This window comes from Spea bombifrons, chromosome 1 (genome assembly GCF_027358695.1).
Source record: "Spea bombifrons isolate aSpeBom1 chromosome 1, aSpeBom1.2.pri, whole genome shotgun sequence".
NCBI lineage: Eukaryota > Metazoa > Chordata > Amphibia > Anura > Pelobatidae > Spea > Spea bombifrons.
This window is the reverse complement of record NC_071087.1, coordinates 13,613,461-13,638,974: the sequence shown is the minus strand read 5'-3', so window position 1 is coordinate 13,638,974 and position 25,514 is coordinate 13,613,461. Positions and strand designations below refer to the sequence as shown.

Genomic DNA, 25,514 nt, shown 5'->3' with positions numbered 1-25,514 from the left:
TTATTGGTACTTTGTTCTGTTTGGTATTAACCCCATGTTGTCCATATAATTCACAGCATGTGTGCCAAATGAAAAAAATGTTGTACATATTATAAATACACACAATTATTTGGTATTACATTATTTAAATATTTAAATATGCAACTTTAGTGAAGTATACATATTTCAAACATATATCATTCACATTCACAGTGTAGTTTGGAAGCAGTATGTGAAAGCCTTGGCTAATAACTTCAACAAAAGCTAACTGGAGTCAGGAATTAGCACACCTGGAGTCCAATCAATGATTGAAAGCTAACAGTTTACTATTCACAAGAAGCATTTGCTGATGTGAACCATGACAAAAATTAATCTCAGAAGACCTAAAATCAAGAATTGTTGATTTGCATAAAGCTGAAAAAAGGGTTGCAAAATAATCTCAAAGACATATTAATCAGTCAGCAGTTAGAAGAATTGTTTATAAATGGGGACGATTTAGTACTTTGGCTGTTCTCCCTAGAAGTGGGCACCCAGCCAAGATGACCTCAAGGGCACAATACAGAATTCTTCAGAAGGTAAAAAAAGAAGTCTAGAGTAACAGCTAAAGACTTGAAGGAATCATTGGAATTGGTTAACATCTCTGTTCATGAGTTTACCATGCAAAAATTGAACAGGCATGGAGACCATGGTAGGACACTACAGAGGAAGCCACTGCTCTCCAAAAAACATTGCTGTGCTCCTGAAGTTTGCAAAAGAGCACCTTGACATGCCACAACGCTACTGGGAAAACGTTTTGTGGACTGATGAAACTAAGACTGAATTGTTTGTGAAGAATATGCAGCACTATGTATGGTGCAAAAAGGGCACTGCATACTCACATTAAAACATTATACCAACTGTAAAGTATGGTGGAGGGAGCATCATGATTTGGGGCTGGTTTGCTTCCTCAGGGGCTGGACAGCTTGCCATCATTGAGGGGACAATGAATTTCCAAGTTTATCAAGGTATCATACAGGGTAATGTCAGGGTGGCTGTCTGCCAGATGAAGCTCAATAGAAGTTGTGTAATGCAACTGGACAATGACAGGACAATGACCCTAAACATCAAAGTAAATCTACTACACAATGGTTTTTTTTTAAAAAAAATCCCCATTTTGGAGCGTCCCAGTCGGAGCCTAGACCTTAACCCATCAGAAATACTAAAGAGAGCCTCACACCAAACATAATAGGAATATGGTCTAACATTCTCCTGGATGTTGTGCAGATCTGATCCACAGCTACCAGAAGCACTTGTTTGAGGTTATTGATGCAAAATTAGGTTTAACCGGTTATTAAATCCAAAGGTTCACTTACTTTTGCCACCAGCACTGTGAATGTTTAATGGGGGTGTTCAATAAATACATTAAAAATTAAGGTTGTTTGTGTGGTTTTAGCTTAAGCACATTGTGTTTGTCTATATGACTTATTTGTAGATCAGATCAGATTTTAGGAACAATTACTGCAAGACAACCAATACATTTGAAAGGGTTCATTTACTTTTCTGCCACTGTATATAACCTCCCCAGAGGCAATTCTTTAAATGAAATAACTCCATAACAATTAGACTGATCGACAAAAATACAAATGGAGAAAAGGTCAATCCTGTAGTCAGGCCCGGACTGGGACAAAAAATAGGCCCGGGCATTTAAGCCTGAGCAGCCCATATTTATTTATTTATTTATTGTTAAAGCCCACCCTTCATGTACCACCTTTGCATTTAATCATTCACACAAATCATTAACACATTCATTAATGCAGTCTCACAAATCATTCAAGCAATTCATCCACACATGAATTCATTAATTGTCAAACGCATTCACACAATTCATCCACACATTTATTCATTCATTCTCATACGCATTCACACTACCCCCTCTCTTCATCTTATCTGCCCCTTTTCACTATGTAACCCCCTTCCCCACTTCTCAATATGTACCGCCTCTATCTATCCCCTCTCCCCCTTTCTCACTATCTAACCCCCCTCTGCCCCTTCTCACTGCACCCCCTCCCTCACCCTACTTACCTTGTTGCCGAAGCAAGCAGCAACTGCGACCGCGCCTGTGCCAGGGCAGGATTGACTTAGGGGCTAATGGAGCTGCAGCTCCAGGCCCCCAGCTTAAAATAGGCCCACTCAGGACCGGACTGACTGGTACTATATGGCCGCATTAACGCAGAGCCCCTTAAGCCCGCCGCAACTACCCCCTCCTAACTATCTACCCTCTCCCTCTTTGAAGTTCACTTACCTTTCAGGAGTCCTGCGGTGGGGGTGCAAGGCCTCTGCCTCCCAGCTCTGCCACTGTATGGAACAGTATAGAGTGATGGGAGTTATGATGTACTTTTAGAGCATAATTATATAATGAAAAATACATTGGAAATGGTACAGCATAACACCCATCACTCTCACACACTTACCAATCCACACGTATACCAATCCACACATATATACCAATCCACACATATATACCAATCCACGCATATACCAATCCACGCATATACCAATCCACACATATATACCAATCCACACATATACCAATCCACACATATATATACCAATCCACACATATATATACCAATCCACACATATATACCAATCCACACATATATACCAATCCACACATATATACCAATCCACACACATACCAATCCACACATATATACCAATCCACACATATATACCAATCCACACATATATACCAATCCACACATATACACCAATCCACACACATATACCAATCCACACACATATACCAATCCACACACACATACACCAATCCACACATATACACCAAGCCACACATATACACCAAGCCACACATATACACCAATCCACACACATATACTAATCCACACATACACTAATCCACACGTATATATCAATCCACACATATATACCAATCCACACATATATACCAATCCACACATATATACCAATCCACACATATATACCAATCCACACATATATACCAATCCACACACATATATACCAATCCACACATACACTAATCCACACGTATACCAATCCACACACATATACCAATCCACACACATATACCAATCCACACACATATACCAATCCACACATATACACCAATCCACACATATATACACCAATCCACTCTCACTTAATGCTTTCCTACCTTTCCTTTCTTCTTTCAGCTTCTTTTCCTCTTCTTCAGTTCTTCTGTCTTCTCTGTCTTCTTCCGGGTCAGAGGGCACGGACAGCGGTGGGCGCGGCTTCAGTGCTGTGCGCCGGGATCTGACAACAAACCCCGGCGCACAACAGCTGTTGCCGCGCGGATCACAAGGGAGCGGTATCGGAGGTCATTAACAGACCTCCGGCTCCCTTGAGTGATTTTAAGCCGGGTTGAACCCGGCTTAAAATCACTCAAGGGAACCGGAGGTCTGTCAAAGACCTCCGATACCGCTCCCTTGCGAGCCTGCTCCTCCAGCGGCGGACATTACTGTCCGTCTCTGGAGAGGTGCCGGGTGCCGCAAGTTGGCGGCACCCAGTGCGGACCGCCCCCCGCCCCCTGCCCCCTGCCCCCTGGAGGGTGGTCGCACACCCCAAAGGTCGGCCCTGCCCTAAGGGGCCGGGAAGCCCCCACCAGGGCCGGCCTTAGGGGTCTGCGGCCGTACAGGGTTTAAATTAAAACATCGGGTTTTTTTTTTTCAACTTAAAAAAACTTTATTTAACATGGAGGATGTTAAATAAAGTTAAAAAAACCCCCCGATGTTTTAATTTAAACCCTGTGCGGCCGCAGACCCGTAAGGCCGGCCTTGGTGGGGACTTCCCGGCCCCTTAGAGTGGCGGACCCGGTCGCAGGTGCGGCGGGCTTAAGGGGCAGGTGCCCCTTATGCCCTGCGTTAATGCGGCCGTAGGTAGGGTAGGGCCTGGAGCTGCAGCTCCATCAGCCCCTAAGTCAGTGCGGCCCTGCCGTGGCCCGGCCCACCGGGCAAATGCCCGGTGTGCCCGATGGCCAGTCCGGGCCTGCCTGTAGTACAAAGACTTGATATTTATATACCTATTAAAATAAGAACAATTATAGACATTACAAATATTCTGGGTTTTGCTAAACAGGTGTATTCCAAACTCTTCAACTCAGAATTTATTTTACAATTAAAAGGGATGTCCCATGGGGAAAAAAAAATGCCCATTCCTCCATAGATTTACGTTCATCATAAGGTCTAGCTTGGTGATTTAGATTGAGTTTTTCTATTTTTTATCACTAGTAGTATGATAAGAAGTCAAGGTGTGTATCTAGATTGAAATAAGATTACTAATACACAGCTGTCTGAATACTTTATATTATGCAAAATATAATATAATAATATATATATAAAATTTATAATAAAATAAAATAAAACAGAAATATATTTTTGAAACCTTACGTTTAATTTGATAGAGAAAATAACAGGAGATCCATCTTTAATAATAAATGTTTCAACTTTTAATGATTTATTCTGTTACCATCAATATCTAACCATTTCACCTGCTCAGTAAGCAGTACGTTAAAAATGATCAAAGCTGAGGTGTACCCGAGGGCTACTCACTTGGACTAGAGTTGTTACTTAATTATATTACTTATACATTACGCATAATCATTTCCACTAATCAAATTAGTAGTTTCATCAAAATGATAATGACTCTACAGACAGAATACTTCGCCCTCCTTAGAAGAGAAAGCTGTTCTTCTGATGTTCCAGGTAAACTGCTTGTAAATTAATATTCATGGGACCTTGGGTGATCCTCAATTAGTGCATTATGTCAATTGGGCTTTTAGTTCCTTTGTATGAAACTCGGTTTTGCACAAATCTTACCGGCATTAGTTGGTTAGAGGGCTTCTTATTGTTATACGTAAATCCAAACAAAGGTGGGGAAAAAATGCCAGTTCAGAAACATGAAATATTATGTACTTTATTTAATCAGCATTTTTTTAACTAAACAAGCTGTCTCTGTTACTACTGAATATTGTGAAATATGTATTGTTTATCATATTCTCCGCACTTGAGGCATCCACAGCAGGACACCCGTATTGAATGGCTTGTTCTGTATTGTAGCATAACGATCATGTTTCATTCTTTTGGTGGTTTGGGCTTCTCGGCTAGCCTGGAGCGCAGTCTTCACTTTCTAAAACTGTGGATTTCATCTCATATCCGTGGACCATCCTATCTCATCCTCGCCCTTAATTTAAAATAATACACAAAGGAAACAGTTGTTTCTTAGTGTAACGGACACAGCCCTCGTGTGTGACATTCAAAGAGTTAAACTTCCTATACTTTTTGTTACCTTTATATTTATCATATACAATAAATTAAGCATGATGTTCCCATGACAGCTAAAATAAATACTTACGATTCGATGGTATGTGTTACTGAATGACACCCGTTTGTTGGGGACACTTAATAAGAATCACGCAGGTTAGCAATGGAACTGTCACCACTGCTGTATACATGTTTTATATATATATATCCCCTGTTTGAGTACGTATTGGGTCCCAAGAGGTATAACATAAATTCCTGGTAGCCAAAAGGGCCGTCTATTTACCAATACTGCTTCTCTGTTGGCAGACTGTGCCCAGCAGCGTGCGGCCAGTGTATAAAAACATAATATGAGGCTGTACGTATGCTTAAAGAGCCAGGGCCACTTAGTCATCCCCAGTCTGGCCCTGGTGTAACATATAGGACCCTGAAGCCCCTGGCCCCCATTGTTCTCCTATTACAGGCTTCTCGTACAGGATACACAGACACATGGACATTAGGGCTCTTTGAGTGGCCCCATCACCTTGCTTGGTGTTATTGCCTTCTGCTATATTTTCTGTTCTGACACTAAAAAAACACAGTAAATATGGCGAGATCCTTGCTTTTGTATACAGAACGACTATGTCCAAAAAGCAGTGGTAATTGATGACCCTGAAACTCAGTGGTTCCAAAACGTGATTTATTTTATGAATGGAGAAGCTTTTAAAGTAAATGCTTCAAGCGTAAATGCAGCCTCAGGGAAAATAGTTTCGTAAATACACACACATTCTACCCAAGTGATCCACATAACAAGTGTTCAAAACATACAGTACATCCGACAAGAAACCATTCATCTGCTCTTAAAAATATGAGTAATTTCAAGGATATTCTAAATCTGACTTTAAAATGACTGTTATTACACCGTCTACTTTGGTAACCGTCACAGCATTTTCCCGATATACAATCATTTCATTCACTTGTATCGTTGTATCAGTTTTTAATGGCAGTTTAGTCTGTCTGTTGGCACAATCAAAGAATAATTCATTTTAAAGAACTATATAAACGCTTATAAGCATTATTTAAAGGTAAAAAAAATCAATTACTTAGCTTTAGGAGAAGCTGCTGCTCCAAATCCCAGACTCCTCAATGCTCCCACGATCCATGAGCCACTGATTGGCTACTTGAAATTTATAATTACTTCATTTAAATTTAAAAATTATTGATATTTCTCACCTGATCCAAATAATTTGAAGAATAATTATATATATATATAGCTTATGATTGGAACGAGTCTAATCATGTTTGGATTCTGTTTTATTTATTAATTGTAGGACAAGATCCCAAAGTTATACATAGAGATTGGATCCCATGCCTATAGGGATTCTCTTATTACTCGGAACGGATTACTCTTATGGGTCTACAGATGCTTTAATGTCCACTGATTTAGGCAGATTTTCATTTGTGTGGATGAGAGAAAATCAGAGTTTTGATCAATAATGCTAATAACAAATTGAAAGCTTCTAGTCTGATGTCTGCTCCTAGAACTTGCAAGTCTCGTGGGAGAAAAATTACCTTGACCATGAAATACAGCGCTGTATAAAGTAATGTACATTGGTACCGCGGTTTTATCTCATTTTGTTCCAATAAACTTCCTTTATCTGCAGACTTGGATGCTGCTTTTGTTGTCAGTCATGTGATATTTTGGATGACTTTCCCTGCTCAATCACCACACTGAGCTGATTCTTTATGGCAATGCTAATGAAGTCAGTTCCTCCATTGACTTCCATTGGTCAGAGTGTCAGGCATTCTATCATCTCTCACAGGCTGTATGTCTAGTAGATTAGGTTATGGTAACTGAGCTAGGCACATTCAAATGGTTACTATACTGTTGCCTGAAAACATTATATTATGAAAAATGTAATCTGATGCGAGTAATACAACAAATTGCGGTTTGAGCTGCCCTTTAAGGGCCATGATTACGGGTGGAGCTGGTTTTCCCATTGGAAGTGTCTTTGGCAGATGTGGTCTAAAATTTGCAATATTGTAACCCTTTTCTTAGGCGGTGTCCATCCAGAAAGTGTGACGGCAGAATGCATCCCATCCCTTTCCCTGTGGACGTTTTTAACAAAACATGATATCACAGATCTACTATGTTGTCTTATCTGTAAGATAATTGCAGCAATAAATCTTTATTTCCATGAGATATATGCAAGCTCAATAATTATATACAGAGGCACATCTGTCCTGATCATTTTTATATGGTAATCAAGTCACAGCTTCGTATATGATTTACTCTTTTACTGCCATTGTGGAAAGTTTAAAAATAAATAAAAAAAAAGCAAAGTGCTGAAAACTGACAAATTAACACAATGGGCATGGATTTAGAACTAGGAATTCTGGGGCTATGTGTGGGGCAATCATCAATGAAACTAATGACCGATGAAACTATCTAAATAGCTCCAAATATATCTCTTAAATTATATATAAAAATATATATCTTAAATTATATAGCAGAGCGAGTTTATAAAGAATAAATACTGTATATATGTGTTATAAAAATGATATATATATAATTTTACAAAAAAACTCTCGTCTGGTTTGCTCTGATTTTTTCTAGTGTTTTTTTTCTGAATTTTTTATGTTTATCTTTTTTTTTGTCAGTATGGACTTCCCTCTGGCTTCAGAACAAATGTATTTCTTCATAATTAATCATTGAGGCCAGGACCCAATGAACTGTCCATATTTACAATCTCTCCTTACATTTGAATAGTTCTGGAAACCTTGCTTTATTGCAATTCCAGACGTTTTATCTTGCGCAGGGGCTATCATTTACTTTCACCTTTTGGTGTGTATATACATTTTCAACATCAACCTGTAACAGAAAAACAAAACCACTTGCTGTGAGATAAAATACATTCATACCACTAAAGTTGATATGGTGTCAAGACATTAAATTGAAATCCAACTCTTTGGGCAGTATCTTGACAGAATGGGCTAGGACTAGGTGACTATGTGGGCTTAGGGTTGTGGGGCTCTTATAGTAACGCTTCATTTAGCACACCAATTTGATTCATTTCTATATATATATGGTTGACATGATCCACTAGATGTATGCTTCTGGACCAATATTACTTTACAGCAGTCCATGTTTGGTCTGCCATGACGAAATAAGGGAACTCTACATGTTCTGCAGTGAAACAGGTGATGCCCACCTGGTCTCAAAATCATCAGCTTCATGACCAAGCTGTCCGTGGTTGGTGAAAATGTCCATGATTCCAAGTCACTGTTCAATAATCACTTTGTCAGGCTTTAATGTGGTGGGTAATATATGAAAATTATTTAATGTAGATTATGATTCATTTAAATAAATTTTACATTACGTAGCCTTTGTAAGGTTTTGCATCCTCAGCATGCCTTTATTGTATGACTGCCAGCCTTATAGAAAATATTCAAAAATAAAAAACTACAAAGACAATGTTTTTCAGTGAATTTCAAACAATGCTTTAAATATTGCTGTTTCCCTCCCCCCCTGTTTGCTGTTTTTTTTTCCAGCTTCTTTAATGGGACATGGATTCAAAGTTATTTCCAAGGCACATGTAGGAAAAGAATGAAATAACTACTTATTATTTAGCTTTCAGTAATGAAACTAAATTTACATTTAAGAGTGATAACATTTATAGTTTAACAACAATTGCAAGCTGTTTAGGAATAATCTATGATCAAAATATGTGAACAATCTGCATCCTGAACATAGAGCCAAGAAGTAGTGAAAGTCAGTAAGTTGGCAAGAACAACAGGCCAAATACAGAAACAACAGACAAGGAAGGCAGGGGTATCTTTCATAATGTCGGTATGCATCACGCTATGACGTTATTGGGGATTGAAAGCAAATATTAATTTTTACAAATCTCATTAACATCATTTTTTTAATTTAAAGAAAAAAGCAAAGTAAATATGTTAACCTAAATTAAATGATCTACCAAAGTAATTCAAATTGTCACAATTTTAAAAAAGTTGTAAAAAAAAATAAATTATAACATAAGACATGACTAAAAGCCCTATACACAAAGCTAAAAGAGTAAAAGGAATCAGAAAGGCATTTTTAATAGTGTCAAGTACAAAAGTATTTTTAATATTTTAAAAATATTTCCCCTATATTTTATTTGATTGCTGTTTACCTGAGTCCAGTATTTTTGCGATACCAAATCAAGTACTAATCAAGTGTGCTGTTGCAATGGTAATTCTTTGATAGATGATGAAACCTGTTCTATGTATTTTTTTTATAATATAATATATCTAAATATATATAATATATATATATTTATATGCAAATATGTGTAAAACAGAGAGATATTTGTTTATAGTGTTATATATAAATATAACAGAGAGGATGTGTATATAATGTTATATTATATATAGTTAGCTAGTGTTCCTCATCATACTCTTATAGTTATGTATTTTGTTAGGACGGGCATGTGTGTCTTACTCGAAGTTGAAGCTATGAATAGATAACAAAAGGAGAGTCCTAACATTCCTACATACTAAGAACTCCATCACGATGCACTCCCCCTCGCGGCCAGCAGATGGCGCCCCATGCCCTGTCACTTGCAGACCCAGCTCCCTGTTCTCACTGTTATCCAATCTAAAAAAAAAAATCCTCGCTTTGTTTGCAATCCCTCCCTCCCTGAGTATCTATCTGTCTTGCATACACATCCCCAGCCTGTCAGTAGCCACATCAGAAGAAGATCATGGCACTGAGAGGGCCACTTCTTCCTCCTCCTGCGGGCATTCTGTGCTTGTCCCTGTTGGTGTTACTGGTCCAGGGCAAGGGGTGGCTGAGCAGGGCAAGGAGTCCCCGGGATTTGCAGGAAGCGGATGGGAGAGTTGGTTTGGACGGGGATTCTTATTCTCCAAGCGCTCGCTCCAGGAGGTCTGCACCCGCAGATCACATCTCTCTGATCAGCACCTCGTTTGTGCTAAAGGGGGACGCTTCGCACAACCAGGCGATGGTACATTGGACCGGGGAGAACAGCAGCGTGAGTGCCCTCTCAGATCGTGTTGTATGGCTTGGAAATGGGCGCATACTTTCCATCAGTCACCTGTCATGTCTTTCCGATGCGGTCCCTTTAAGTCGTGTAGTGGCATGGGATGCTAGACAGGAGTGGAATTGCTGTGGCAGGGAAGGAGTTAACAGTCCAGATCTGTTCCATTATAGGTTGCTTGGAACTTTGGATTTAAATCATATGTAACCCAAGTGCTGTGATTCCATATCTATCTATCTATCTATCTATCTATCTATCTATCTATCTATCTATCTATCTATCTATCTATCCATCCATCCATCTCTCTACCAGTAAAACTGCTGTTTAGATTTTAGTGCACAGAAAAGTTTTGTATAATCTTTTTCTTGCGTTAGATTGTTTCTTTTTATTATTCCTGTAAGTTTATTTGTAAATAATGTATTCATAAATGAATTCATATATTAGACAACTCACTAGGAGTAACTTTATCAATTAGCACGATTGCAATTATTATAAATCACATTAATATATAGATTCATTCTCACAATAATCCTCTGCTATGATTCTCTCAATATAATCTGTCCTGCTTCTCTTTTTTCTCATTGTCTCTTTTCCTCTCTTCTTCTTTATGCTGCTACTTTATTTAGGTGTTATTCTTGATATGCTGTATTGTGGTTTTTGTTTGAGTAGGGCAGTGAGTGTTAGCTGTGTGGGTCAATATGTATTGGCATGCACTCACTAAGTGGCAGGGAAGCCTTTTAACTCCAGGGTGGGTCCCCCTGCCATTCAGTAGGCAGCCTGGCACTAGAATGGTCTTCATCTAATCATTCATCTGCAGAAAAATACAAACATATCATGAGTGGGAAATCAAATCTGAAGTATATACTGCACTGGCTTGCTGTTTAAAAGTGTGATCCTTGCTGTGTGTTTTCCTTAGTGGAATGTCTAGGAGTGGGGAGTGCTGTCATGGTATTCTTCACCATGGAGAAGTAACCTCACAGAGATATACAGAGATATGTGGAATGTAGATGTATACATAAATTATGATCACCTTACAGCCATAAAATTAAGGTTTGGGTCTGTCTTTTTATCTTTTGACATCTCCCTGGTGCTTTTCAATACATTTTGTTAATGGGGGGATGACCTCATATCCAAACATGACCCTGACATAAAAGAAGTTTGGGAAGTCATCATAAGAACACATAGAAACATTTCATGCTGCGATGACAGAGGTTAACAAAAGTACTTTGTAGAAAACCAACATATCAATGCTAAAGGAGGAATGAAATAGTACATTTTAAAGACAGCAAACTTAATACATTTTAAAGATAGCAAACTTGAAATTATTACCCAAAGGTTGTGATAATTGTGTATGTTGGTTGTTTTGTATCTGATTTGAGATATCTAGCCTGGATATGAATGTCTGGGCATATTAACTGAGTTCCGTTACATCATTTATTCACCTTTTATTCATATGAACAGCAAACGCCGTTTAAAAGATTTTGATGAATTTTTATTATATTTCCTGGCGATCTGTATTTCGTTTTAATGAGACATGGTATATTGCCCCTCATCTTCCATTGGTTTCTAAGCTTTTGTGACAGACCTGTATATGTGCAGCCTGTGTGATACCCATTGGTGTCATGGTTATGCATGTAGTCAGAATGTGTCGGACGTGCATTAGGTGGTCTCACCTGTGGTCTTGTAGATAAGGTTTACAAATGTATACATTTTTCATGTACAGGACCCTCAACAATAAGTAAAAGAAGCTCTGATGTCATAGGTTACCTACATGATGTCACAGGATGTTCTCTCAATAGTATGCCTGTCCCATGACCAACTCCATAGTTCTTGATTGAGACACATTAAGCCTATATTCAGTGCCTATTACAGCTACCAATAGCTACAATTCATGGAACAGTCAAGGACTGCGGCATAAACCTTGTTGTCTGGGCATAAACTATGGTGTTTGGGCCACCCTAGCACATTTAGAGCTTGGGAAGAATGGATTTTCATCTGTAAACCAGAATACATGGCTTCATTATGTAGACTGGAAAAGCATTTACATTTTGAATGCGTCCGGTAACTGTAATGTAACTTAATCAATAGCAACATTTAAGCCCTTAATCTTTAACAATCCCTTTTCAAAATTATATACTAGAAAATATTTTATTTTTATACGTTATTTTTCTTAAGAGAGGTTATATTTCATCATATGTGGGTTAGAACAGAAATCCATGTCGTGAAAAGTCACGATCTTGTTGGCCAGCGATGTTCTTGCAGAATCAGGTAGCCGTTAATTGAGCTAACCCATAGCTAATGAGTCAAAGAGTCATATGATATATCATTATTATCCGTGCCGGCATTAAATCTTCATTTTCTAATTTTAGAACATTGATTCTTCTTTCCTGCGGGATCTTATGTTCAGGAAGTAGGATTTATTTATTAGGCAATCTATTCTTTATAAAATTATCAATTGTTATTTCTTTATGGAAACAGCCTGTTGCCCTGCAAATTGAGTGTCATAGATTTTCTTTATTTTCATGAAGAATGAGATCAAAAGGTCAGAATTGTCAAATCCTTCTTAAAGGTTAAATGGGGACCTTTTATATAAAATGATATCTTTGCGCTAAATATATTTGCATGTTGTGTTAATATTTTAAATGGATCATATTTTTATTCCATTTTAATACTAGTATAAAATTATTAACGAAAGAGATGATGTGGGTGCTCTGTAGATGTAGTGGACGGCACATGTTTTACAGTCTACTCTACATAGCTTTCATTTAGAACAGAGAAAATTAGTATTCCTCTGCCAGGGTCTTCCCAAAAACAGGTACAGGTACATCGATCTACCAACACAGGTGGGCAAAACACCTGTACAATGGGTCTACCACCACAAACCTATACCTGTACAATGGGTCTACCACCACAAACCTATTGCTGTCTTCCCGTCAGCACCAAGCCTTGGTTTCTTTTCACCTAATCACCCCTGAACACATAGCGGTCTACCATATTATTGGATGACGGACTCTCTTGTAACATGGACTATATGTTATGAACATGCACAGGGGATTGGACATCAGAGTTATGTGGAGACTGAGAGACCAGCCAAGTTAGATTAGACTACCACCAGAAGGTCATCTGAAATACCTCCTATACCTCCTTAGGCCATACAGATGCCCGTTCTGAGCTTTAAATGGTAGCCAAGACACCACCGCCAGTAGAAAGCAGAGAAGGAAATGGTCCGGTTATTTCTAATCGGCTGTCAAACTCCATTTATTTGTGAATCCAGTAAGCCTCGTACTGTAAGTCGGTAAAATGTGTTTGAGGGCTCGGTGCCACCACAGTATGGCTGTAATCCATACAACATCATTTGTAATGTTTTTACATAGTTTGCCAGCTATCTGCTTCTCCATCCACTCTCCTGAATTTAACACATTTATAAATTCAGCATTAGCCAGCGCTACGGAATATGATGGCGCTATATAAACCAACAAATAATAATAATAAGTAACATCATTCCTAGTACTCGTTCCTGAAATAATAATTCCAGAATAATGTTCTCATTATCAATGTGGTCGTTCAGGATTTTCGAAGCAGGTGTGATAGGGCTTTGCCAAAAAAAGCTTCTTAAAAGTTTGTTATCCGGCGAAAGCTTTAAAAAAAAAGAATAAAATCACCGCTCTGCTATGGCGCATTACCAGAGAGCTCAGTAAATCTTTTGTCTAAGTGGAATATCACCTTTAATAGTAGGAAGAAAGGTTTTGTTCAGACAATAATACTCCTGCTAGTTGACCGTCCTCATCCTCACAGCTCGGTATTATTATTATTGATTTATATAGCACCATCACAATACGCAGCGCTGTACAATGGGTAAACAGGACAAAATAAATTGTGTATCACATAACAATTTGGACAATTTTCAGAAATAAAGGCATGGTTGGGTGTCTGAGACAAATATACCTGCTGTCCTCAGTGCTCACACGCTCAGCTCATAACCTTGGGAGATTATATGGGTCCTATAAAATACATCTGACGACTATTGTATTTCTGGAGTGTTCCTCTCCAAATGAATGACCCTGACATGCTTTAACTGGGAAGGCACTGAAACTGTGGGGGGTCAGATCACATCCACTACAACAGTGTATACAACAGGCACATGAGACATGTGTATATATATATATATATATATATATATAATTGTAAAGAATCCTATGATTCTGTATGTGCTAATAAAATCATTTGGAGATTGGCATTTTAAACTCCCTGTGTCTTCCCATTCATCTGTCTGTGTGTGTGTAGATGTATGTATGTATGTATGTATGTATATATATATATATATATATATATATATATATATATATATATATATACACATATAGCATATATGACATATAGCATATATAACAAACGATCAAGAACTGATTAAGGTCTAAGTATTTACAGACTGGATGGTCTGAACGGTTCTTATCTGCCAATAGATTTTATGTTTCTATGTTCCTAAAACAAGATTTTTTTTCTATGTAAATATATATTCTTCTTTTTTTTTTATTGTATTGTTGCTTAATTTTTAATATTCGCAATATATTTTTTATTTTAATATACAATATCATAATTTTTATTATTCTGCTACCAAAAGTTATGTTTTTATTGCGTAGAGAACTATTCCCATTTTCATTTTGTAGTTTGGTGTTTGGATCTTTAATATATCAATATTTCTTTAATGAATATGAACCTGGGAATATCAAAGGGTTAATGAAAAAATACAAGTGTTTTTTTTTTTTGTCAAAGCAAAATAATATGAAAGTAATAAGACAAATAAAATCTAAAAAAGCGATTTGTAACATGTTTTTTTTACTGCTATTTTGACCACCGCGACTGAAATGTTTAACCCCTTTTCGCCCGTTAGAATGCCTTGCTTTTCCAAAGGGTTTTACATTTTCATGGACCATCTGTCAGGAACCACTTTTTGCTGCCTGAACCATGGCTTTTTCATACCTGTGCCATTTACATCTGCCACCACTAGTGGCCACCCTCCGCCCTCTGGAGCACTCAGAACTCAGGTGTGCCTTGTTACCTGGGTTGAGCCCTAGTGAATACATCCAGCTGGGCCTTGTTACCTGGATTGCCCTGCCTTTATGAACCTGCCCTGCCCTTCACTCAGGGCCTTTGTATTGAAGTCTATGGACATTCCTGCTGTGGCTCTGCACCTGTACTGTTCCTGGTTCCCTGCTTTTGTGTCCTGATCAAGTGGACTCCCTGCTATTGTGTCCTTCCAAGTGGACTCCCTGCTATTGTGTCCTTCCAAGTGGACTCCCTGCTATTGTGTCCTTCCAAGTGGACTCCCTGCTATTGTGGACTCCCTGCTATTGTGTCCTTCCAAGTGGACTCCCTGCTATTGTGTCCTTCCAAGTGGACTCCCTGCTATTGTGTCCTTCCAAGTGGACTCCCTGCTATTGTGTCCTTCCAAGTGGACTCCCTGCTATTGTACCCTTCCAAGCGGGCTGTGTGCCTTTCGTACCCTTCCAAGCGGGCTGTGTGCCTTTCGTACCCTTCCAAGCGGGCTGTGTGCCTTTCGTACCCTTCCAAGCGGGCTGTGTGCCTTTCGTACCCTTCCAAGCGGGCTGTGTGCCTTTTGTGCCCTTCCAAACGGGCTCCCTGCCCAAAGACTTATTACCTGTATTTTATTTTGCCATACGTCCGGTTACTTGCTTAGACTATATTACCCTTATTTGCTGGTTCTGTTATATACATAAAATACACTGCATTACCTGGATTTCTGTTGGTGGTGTCTTTGTTTGCATAATCATGCACTCTGGGTTACATGCTGAACCCCAAGTATCCCCTGCGCATGGGCTCCTACCCGACCTGATCACCCGAGTCCTGACAGAATACAAAGGCCATTACAAGGAGTCAGCGGGGTTACTTTCAGTAATCAAAGTGATAGGAGAATGCTTGCTTGAACTGTGCAAATCATTAATGCATATCTGGGACTCCAACTCCAATCACTCTCATGAAGACCATTCACCTACACCTGCTACAGCACCTGAGAAATCCAAGAAGCCTGTTACCAGAATTAAAAAGGAATCTTCTAGGAAACGTGAACCCCTTACCGCAACCGAATTGCAACAAAGGCGTGATGAGGAATCTTGCTTTTACTGTGGCAAAAAGGGACACTGGATCACTCAATGTCCTCTGAAACCAGCTAAACCCTCTGCAACCCACACCAACAAACCCCAGGCCCAGGAACCTGCATGTGACAACAGCAACGCATCAAAGCTGGAGCACACCCTATCTCTTCCCCAACCTGGTGATCCTGGGGTTAACCAATCCACAGTACCTGGAACTTCTGCACCATCTGTAGCCATGTCGGATGACCTCCAGACCATCTCTGATGAAACCGACTGGTCTGATATGGACAGTGTGTCTTCAGATGTTTCTGTTGCTGATACAACGGACACACCCGCAATTGATCACCCCACGGCTGTTTGTGCAGTTGGGACCACCACTCCCATCACTCCCAGGAATAAGAATCGTAGACCCCAAACAGCAAAACACTCCTTAGGGGCTCCTGGTTACATCCTAGCATCTGACGGGACAATTGTGCATCGTAAAGAACTTAACCGTTACGAGCAACAGCTGCGTGAACAGAAGTCTGTTAAGCCTGCCACTCCAGCCTTGAACCAGTGCGGTTCGGTTACTACCCTCCGGCCCCCAGAGGTGCCTTGGGTACAGGGCAGCTTCGTGACCCCTGGTGCATGGACAGCCAAGAAAGAGGGAGTACGGAACCGTGCCATCATGTCTATGTATCCAGCAGCCAATACCACTATGTCTTACAACTGCACTGCAGATGACCTTTCCTCAGACTGTGTCATTGCCTCTAACGGAACTGTAGTAAGAAAGGAGGACCTGCACGTATTTGAAAAAGCTCTACGTTCTAGGACTAAGTGTTCTTACCGCAGGTTTTGATGCTGCCTCTCTACAGTCCCAGGAGCACCCGGAGGCCGCTCCTTGGGGAGGGGGTACTGTCAGGAACCACTTTTTGCTGCCTGAACCATGGCTTTTTCATACCTGTGCCATTTACATCTGCCACCACTAGTGGCCACCCTCCGCCCTCTGGAGCACTCAGAACTCAGGTGTGCCTTGTTACCTGGGTTGAGCCCTAGTGAATACATCCAGCTGGGCCTTGTTACCTGGATTGCCCTGCCTTTATGAACCTGCCCTGCCCTTCACTCAGGGCCTTTGTATTGAAGTCTATGGACATTCCTGCTGTGGCTCTGCACCTGTACTGTTCCTGGTTCCCTGCTTTTGTGTCCTGATCAAGTGGACTCCCTGCTATTGTGTCCTTCCAAGTGGACTCCCTGCTATTGTGTCCTTCCAAGTGGACTCCCTGCTATTGTGTCCTTCCAAGTGGACTCCCTGCTATTGTGGACTCCCTGCTATTGTGTCCTTCCAAGTGGACTCCCTGCTATTGTGTCCTTCCAAGTGGACTCCCTGCTATTGTGTCCTTCCAAGTGGACTCCCTGCTATTGTGTCCTTCCAAGTGGACTCCCTGCTATTGTACCCTTCCAAGCGGGCTGTGTGCCTTTCGTACCCTTCCAAGCGGGCTGTGTGCCTTTCGTACCCTTCCAAGCGGGCTGTGTGCCTTTCGTACCCTTCCAAGCGGGCTGTGTGCCTTTCGTACCCTTCCAAGCGGGCTGTGTGCCTTTTGTGCCCTTCCAAACGGGCTCCCTGCCCAAAGACTTATTACCTGTATTTTATTTTGCCATACGTCCGGTTACTTGCTTAGACTATATTACCCTTATTTGCTGGTTCTGTTATATACATAAAATACACTGCATTACCTGGATTTCTGTTGGTGGTGTCTTTGTTTGCATAATCATGCACTCTGGGTTACATGCTGAACCCCAAGTATCCCCTGCGCATGGGCTCCTACCCGACCTGATCACCCGAGTCCTGACACCATCTTTATTCAAGAAAAATTGATGCCAAGTCCTAAATGTTTAATAATCAACCAGAACATTTTATTTTTGTTTATTTTGTTTTGTTTAAGAGCTTGGCTCATACATTGCTCACCCCTTTGGTTCCTAAAAGGTTAAGCAGACGGATCATTATTCAGGCTTATGTCTTTGAAATGCGGATCCAGAGTTTTGCATTATTATTTTTTAAGTGCCACGGATCATTATGTGGACTTATGTGTTTTAAATGTGTGTTTTCTTTGCTATGTTGTTTTATTATAGTGTTTTTTTTATTTGTGTCATTTAATGATGTGTTTCCCGTTTGAAGTACTCAAGTGCGAAAAGACAAACTAAGGAAAAAATGTAGCAAAGTTAACGTAGACAAACTTATTGGAAGAAAGCGTTATGTACTTTAAAGAGTTCATAGTTTGAAATCAGGGATGTCCAGTTGGTGGCCAGTGGCCACCATAACATACATTATTTGGCTCCTGCCTGCTTGAGGACATCTTCATTTTATTTAATTAAATAATTTTAAAATTAACCCCCGAGAGGCTTCTTCATTCTGAAAGGCAAGCAACACATGGATTTAGGGATGTCATATTAAGTCTTGCACTCAGTTCTGAGGTTGGCAAGGCTTCCCCTGATGCAAATAGGTCATTTTAAGAATAATCTCACTGTCATACCTGGGAACTCTTAGGGTTTGCTCCCGAGTCTCAGGGTCTTTGCTTTATCCTGAGGGTCTCAGAGTGAAGGACATAGTCTGATGCTAACTCATTCATACTCTACACAGATACCTGAGCCCCCAATGTAATGGTTTTGCTAGCAGTATGTTATGGTTGATATGCCTGCATGAATGCAGGTGACTTGAATAAATGCATCTTTGCATTATAACAAGTCAAGGTTTCCATGAGGACCGGCATTAAAGCCATTTGGTTGAGAATTTAGGGACTCACCACATATAATTTCCCCTGCGGGTTATTGGATATTTAAAGAGTCTCAAGTATGGCTATTGGTTGGAGATAAATTGACCGGTTACATAGATTGATTGGAATTCTAGTTTTCAAAATGTCCATTTAGTCCCAGCTCTTTGAGAGTATTACGCATGGTCTTCGGAGCCACTTTTTATTCTTTTAGTGCCAGGAGCAAGGTTTCAAATGTCCCTAAATTCCCTGACCTTATTTATGGCTTAACAAATTGTTTACGTGTGCCAGGATTATGTAACACGAGTAAAAAAAAACCTTAAAAGCAGGTTTAGAAAGTCGACTTTCAAGAACTGCAGGTGCAAAAACCTTCTAAACTTGCACGTTACGGCTGAAAAAACAAAAAAACACCGTGTTGATCGGACTCCCGGGGCAAGAGCATGGATTAATATAAACAAGTGATGTCAGCAGCGCAGCTGTACTACCCCATGGTGCTAAGTGAAGATGTTACTGCGTCTAAGTGTATTAACACATGCTTGTTGCCCAAAAGCTCAGCCAAACTGTGCAAGTGTGTTAAACGCAGGCGGTACCCGCGGCTACAAGTCAGTTCTGCAATTAACAATTAATTTGTTTAAAGGGTGTCCTCTATGCGACTGCTACTATAGGGGTTGTATCGGCCACAGGCTAATTCTTTACCAGCTCCCTTCAATAATAAAATAGAGCCACTGGCAACCCTTGTCTGTCTAGAGGCAACTGCCCTTGCTCTTGGGAACTGTCTATATATTAAAAGGGGGGCTCTTTAAATACACTTATTTATTTATTAAAACATTGTACTGTTTTCTATTTTAAAGCACTTAACTTTTTTAGATCATACAATATTTTCAGACAGCTGGACTTCATTAGCATTGCCATAAAGAATCAGCTCACGGTGGTGTTTAGGCGGGGAGGTTTGCCAAAAAGCATCAGAGAACTGACAACAAAATCAAATTTAAGGCTCAAATGAGGCTTCCTCCGTGAGTGGATTGTAATATTTTTAAAACTTAACTTTCTGTTCAAGCATCAGGGGAATCTTTAGGTTGCATTACCATTGGCCAAGATTTTAACCCTAGCCTTGCAATGGCCAGTGAAATAGAATTTCAGCAGATATCCCTGCTGCTAAACTCTGTGGTTTTGTTTGTATTAAATTGTGTGTCATTCCTCCTGCCATAGCTTAGGACAGACACTGGTCATCTGGGATGATAAATGAAGGACAGCCGCTCCGCCATTCACTCTGACAAGTTTAACATGTTGATGCCGTGTCCTTACATTCAATATGGTACGGTCATCAACATAATTGTTAATACAGCCGTCTCATTTATCATTGTCAATACTTGCACAGTAATATGTTGCTGTGGTTAAGTATTCAGGCGTGGATTGTTTGAGACTCCCTGTTTTCTGTATTCATAAATTGACACAGATAAGAATTTGAGATTTCATGAAAAAACCTTTGTTTAACACTTTGCGAAATGTGACTCTGCAACACAATACAAATATAAATTAACTTAAAGGAACCCAATCGCCTAAACAATGCTTGGATTGCCAATCTACATGGAAAAGAGACAAATTGCTAGTGACATTGCAATACAAAACAGGAAAATGACATCACCAGGTGGCACCATATGCAAATTTGAATATGCAAATAGTTGGGACTACACAAGGAAATTTAAAACAGTTGCGTTTTCAAAAAGCACACTGGATTTTGGAGATTCCGTTCATAATGAAGTGATCATAATTATTGTTCTAATTTTTAAAAGATTAGCAATTGGAATCAGGGCTAGACTGGTAATGACGAGGTGGCCCAGGTACCTGATGACATAAGTGTGGCTGACATATGTTTCCCGTATATATAAATATGAAGAGGAATACAGGAGTGCCCAAATTTATTCTCAATCTCCCCACAGAAGACACTTAACCCTTTGCTCTCTAATTCACAGTGTAGATGCATTGATACCAAATTCATATAATTCTGGCAGGTGTGCAGACCCCAAAAAGTGTGTTGGACACTCTTGGCCAACATCTGTCCCAGACTCAACTGAAGGAAATGTCCTCCTGCTATAGACATAACCCACGTTAATGAGTGTAGATTCGGTCTCCCGACTCATGTGTTCTGTTGCTGTTCAGTGGTTTGACTTCCCTGACTACACACTGTAAATGTTACTTGATTTAGAGGAAGTATTTCAGATCCATCCAAATTGAATAGAAGCTGCGGAAGCGGACATGTGTTAATATGTTTTACAAACCCTCCTGGGTTATGTTTCTTTTAGAACAATGTTGTTTTCCAGACTACATGAAAACAGCCATAGCGATGAGTCAAAGTCTTATTTGATATCACGTTCTTCCTCCTGGCGTCTCTCCCTGGCTGGCCAGATATATTTACATTTCATCATATACTCGCAGACAGGAGGACAATACAGTCAAGCCCATGAAGCAAAGCTTTGCATTTAGCAACTTAAAGAATCACTACATGTTAACGATGAAGACTCGTTTAAACTCAAAGTTTAAGGAGAGTTTTGAAGGCCCCTTTCTGGATCTTGTTAAGGAAAGAGATGCATTTTTTAAATCACTTGGGATATATAATTTTATCATGTTAGCTGAATGCCTGAAGAAGAGACCCAATAAAGAGGCCATCTTTACCAAATATGCTCATTTCTTTCAAAGTCCAGCATTTTTGGGCAGGACCTCCAGTAAGCCCTGATGTCATATGTAATGATAAAAAACAAAATGACATAATGTGCTGGACTAATGTATACGTTATTTAACCCCTTAAGGACCGGGCTCATTTTTCGTTTTCTACCCTGTGGGACCAAGGCTGTTTTGACACTTTTGTGGTGCTTGTGTTCAGCTGTAATTTTCTCCTCACCCATTTAGTGTACCCACATAAGTTATATATTGTTTTTTTCAGGACAAGATGGGCTTTCTTCGGATACCATTATTTTGATCGTATCATCTTATTTACTAAAAAAAAAATAAAAAAAACATTGTGAAAAATTGAAAAAAAACACATTTTATGACTTTTATTTGAAAAATCTTTTACTCACCTAAAAAAGCAAGTAAAAAAACTATCTAAATAGATTCTACTACTTGTCCTGAGTTTAGAAATACCCAATGTTTTTATGTTTTTTTTGCTGTTTTTTGTAAGTTATAGGGCAATAAGTACAAGCAGCGTTTTATGATTTCCAAATCTTTTTTAACAAATCTGGTCAGTCTGCCTCCATCTCCTCTTTGGAACATCTTTGAAGCCGGTTAACTCAATTTAACCCCCTCAAACCATATATTTTTGAAAACTAGACACCCCAGGGTATTCCAAATGCTGTTATTTTAACCCTTTCCATGCACCAATTATAGAACTACACTTTGTCAAACTTTGTAATAGTAATTTTTTTTTTTTTTTTCACACAAATTGTACTTTAGTTATAAATATACAGGTCCTGATATACGTCACTGTAAAACAACCCCCCAATATGTGTTCAGGAACATCTCCTGAGTACAGCGATACCCCACATGCATGGGTTTGTCAGATTGTTTGGCTGGTAAAAGGCTACTTTTGGGGCATGCGTAATCCAGGTGGTCATTTGGTCATTCTGCCTCCATCTCCTCTTTGGAATATCTTTGAAGCGGGTTAACTCAATTTAACCCATTCAAACCATATATTTTTGAAAACTAGACACCCCAGGGTATTCCAAATGCTGTTATTTTAACCCTTTCCATGCACCAATTATAGAACTACACTTTGTCAAACTTTGTAATAGTATTTTTTTTTTTTTTTCACACAAATTGTACTTTAGTTATAGATATACAGGTTCTGGTATATGTCACTGTCAAACAACCCCCCAATATGTGTTCGGGAACATCTCCTGAGTACAGCGATACCCCACATGCATGGGTTTGTCAGATTGTTTGGCTGGTAAAAGGCTACTTTTGGGGCATGCGTAATCCAGGTGGTCATTTGGTCATTCTGCCTCCATCTCCTCTTTGGAATATCTTTGAAGCGGGTTAACTCAATTTAACCCATTCAAACCATATATTTTTGAAAACTAGACACCCCAGGGTATTCCAAATGCTGTTATTTTAACCCTTTCCATGCACCAATTATAGAACTACACTTTGTCAAACTTTGTAATAGTATATTTTTTTAATTTTTTTTCCACACAAATTGTACTTTAGTTATAGATATACAGGTTCTGGTATATGCCACTGTCAAACAACACCCCAATGTGTGTTCAGGAACATCTCCTGAGTGCAGTGATACCCGACATGCATGGGTTTGTCGGGTTGTTTGAGATTTAAAATGCCACATTTGGGAAGTGCGCTTTTTTTCTCCATTTTGGTCAGTCTGTACCTATGCCCTATCTTTGAGCTTGGCCACTCCAATTTACCCCATCAGCCATTTTTTTTATATATTAGACACCCCTTGGGTATTTGAAGTGCTTTTATTTTAACTCTTTGTTGAGATTTTTGAGAAATTTTAGCACTTGCTCAAAATAATAAACATTATTTTTTTATTTTATTTTATTTTTTTAATACTTTTTTAATATTTTTTTTACACATTTTGCAATGTACTGGATGGTTCATCTAGTGACATCACTGCATAATTATTTTTAAATGTTAGCACATTTTTTTTTTAATTTTTTTTCCATTTTTTATTTTATTTTTTTATTTTTTTTGAATATTTTACTAATCACATAGTGATTAGAAAGCTGGGTTCCATTGACTTGCATGGTTGAATGCAGTACCTGTATTCAACCTGCAAGTGGAGCCAGAGTTCTCTAGAGGGTCTGGAGACCGTCTAGCTAACTCTATCATCTTTATTGTTTATTTTCCCGGGCCGCCGCCATCTTGCTTGATGGCGAAGATCACCGGCATCCAAAGGTAAGTGTTTGGTGTCGCTGGATGCCTCCTGATCGAGGCATTCCAGCGACACCATTTAAGTTTAGGAGGCGATCGTTGATCGCCTCCTAAACGCTTTTAAAACGGGCGTCCGCCGCCATACAATGTATGGCGGCTGTTGACGCCCCGGGGAGGGGCCAGACATGGCCCCCGATGCCGATCTCGGCGTTACTGAATGCCTCGACATCGAGGCATTACAGTAACGCCGTTTGAGCGAAGAAAGTGATCGTTGATCACTTTCTAAGCTTATTTTATTTTATGACGGTTCAGGACCGTCAAAGGTCATTTAGCGACCTTCATGTCATGACGGTCCTGAACCGGCAAATGTCGCGAAGGGGTTAAGCTAAAAGACCTCGACTATTATTTCTGTTTCTAGCTATTATCTCTATGTCGTCCGATACTGACAGCATAAAGAAAAAACCTCCAGAGCACAGACATTTTAGGAGTTCATTATCCATGATGGTTTTGCGGCTTCAGAAGATGTATACAACCAATGATTAGACACATCTGAAGAGAACCAAAGTCAGAGGCCACTACAGAGCATACTTACTGTAATTGCAATATATTTCCTAACCCGATAGTAAGATTAATGACTGGTAAGGAACATACTTGCTTACAGTAATTAGCACTGCTGTGAGAGAGTTTCATAATTTACAAAATGCAGGAGGGTAAATGAGGTGACGTTAATGAAAACGTGTGTTTTTGTGATTAACTGGATCGTATTTCTTCTATTGGCTCTTGTAGATGTTTGTAATCTTTTGAAATAAAACATTCCGTATTCGTGGGCCAAACATCCATTCGGTGTAAGGAACTGATTGTTTTAGCTTTTTGCTATTAATATGGATGATTTGATATTATACAATAGTGTTTGTAATTACTTCTGTTGACTATGAACTCTCTGGGAGTATGTAAGCATTCATAGAAGCTCTCCAGGTTTAACCTGGAGTCTCTGGGGGAAGCTCTGCTTCCCTGGGTCTCTGGGTCAGTTTCTTCTTCCTCCAGTCAGGGGCGGGATGCATGGCCACACCCACTATCATCCCATGCTCCGCCTACTTCCCCCTTGCTCACTCAGTTCTACACCACTAAGGCTTTCTGGGGTGGTCTTGTTCCTATGTAAAGCGACCCCTCCAGAAAAAGGAAAACTCCAGGTACCCTACTGTATGGACAGTAAATGGTGGCCTCCACACACACGGCGTCATCAATCATTTGAGTGTCATGCAGCTGTGACACGATCAGAAAACACAGAAGCAGAGAGATGCTTCTGACTTCTGGTTTTCTCCTAAGGGGACGTTATTATTATCTTAGATGAAGCAGGTCCTGAACTGGCAAATAACCAGTAAGTCGCTGGCCAAGGTCGCCACACACTCGGTCTTATCTGCCGTCAAATTCTATATTTGTAAAATGTGTAAACAGGTTTTATAAGTGTTTAAA

General features: G+C 39.6%; 1 protein-coding gene across 2 annotated transcripts in view; it reads left to right on the top strand.

Moving 5' to 3' along the window:
* Nucleotides 1–9,965: 9,965 nt before the first annotated feature.
* Nucleotides 9,966–25,514, top strand: part of SORCS2 (sortilin related VPS10 domain containing receptor 2) — a 340,312-nt gene continuing 324,763 nt past the window's right edge. For both annotated transcript variants that reach the window (XM_053458253.1, XM_053458252.1), the window contains exon 1: nucleotides 9,966–10,291. In XM_053458253.1, coding sequence (XP_053314228.1) covers nucleotides 10,004–10,291 — 288 coding nt within the window. In that variant the 5' untranslated portion in view covers nucleotides 9,966–10,003. The remainder of the gene's footprint in view (nucleotides 10,292–25,514) is intronic.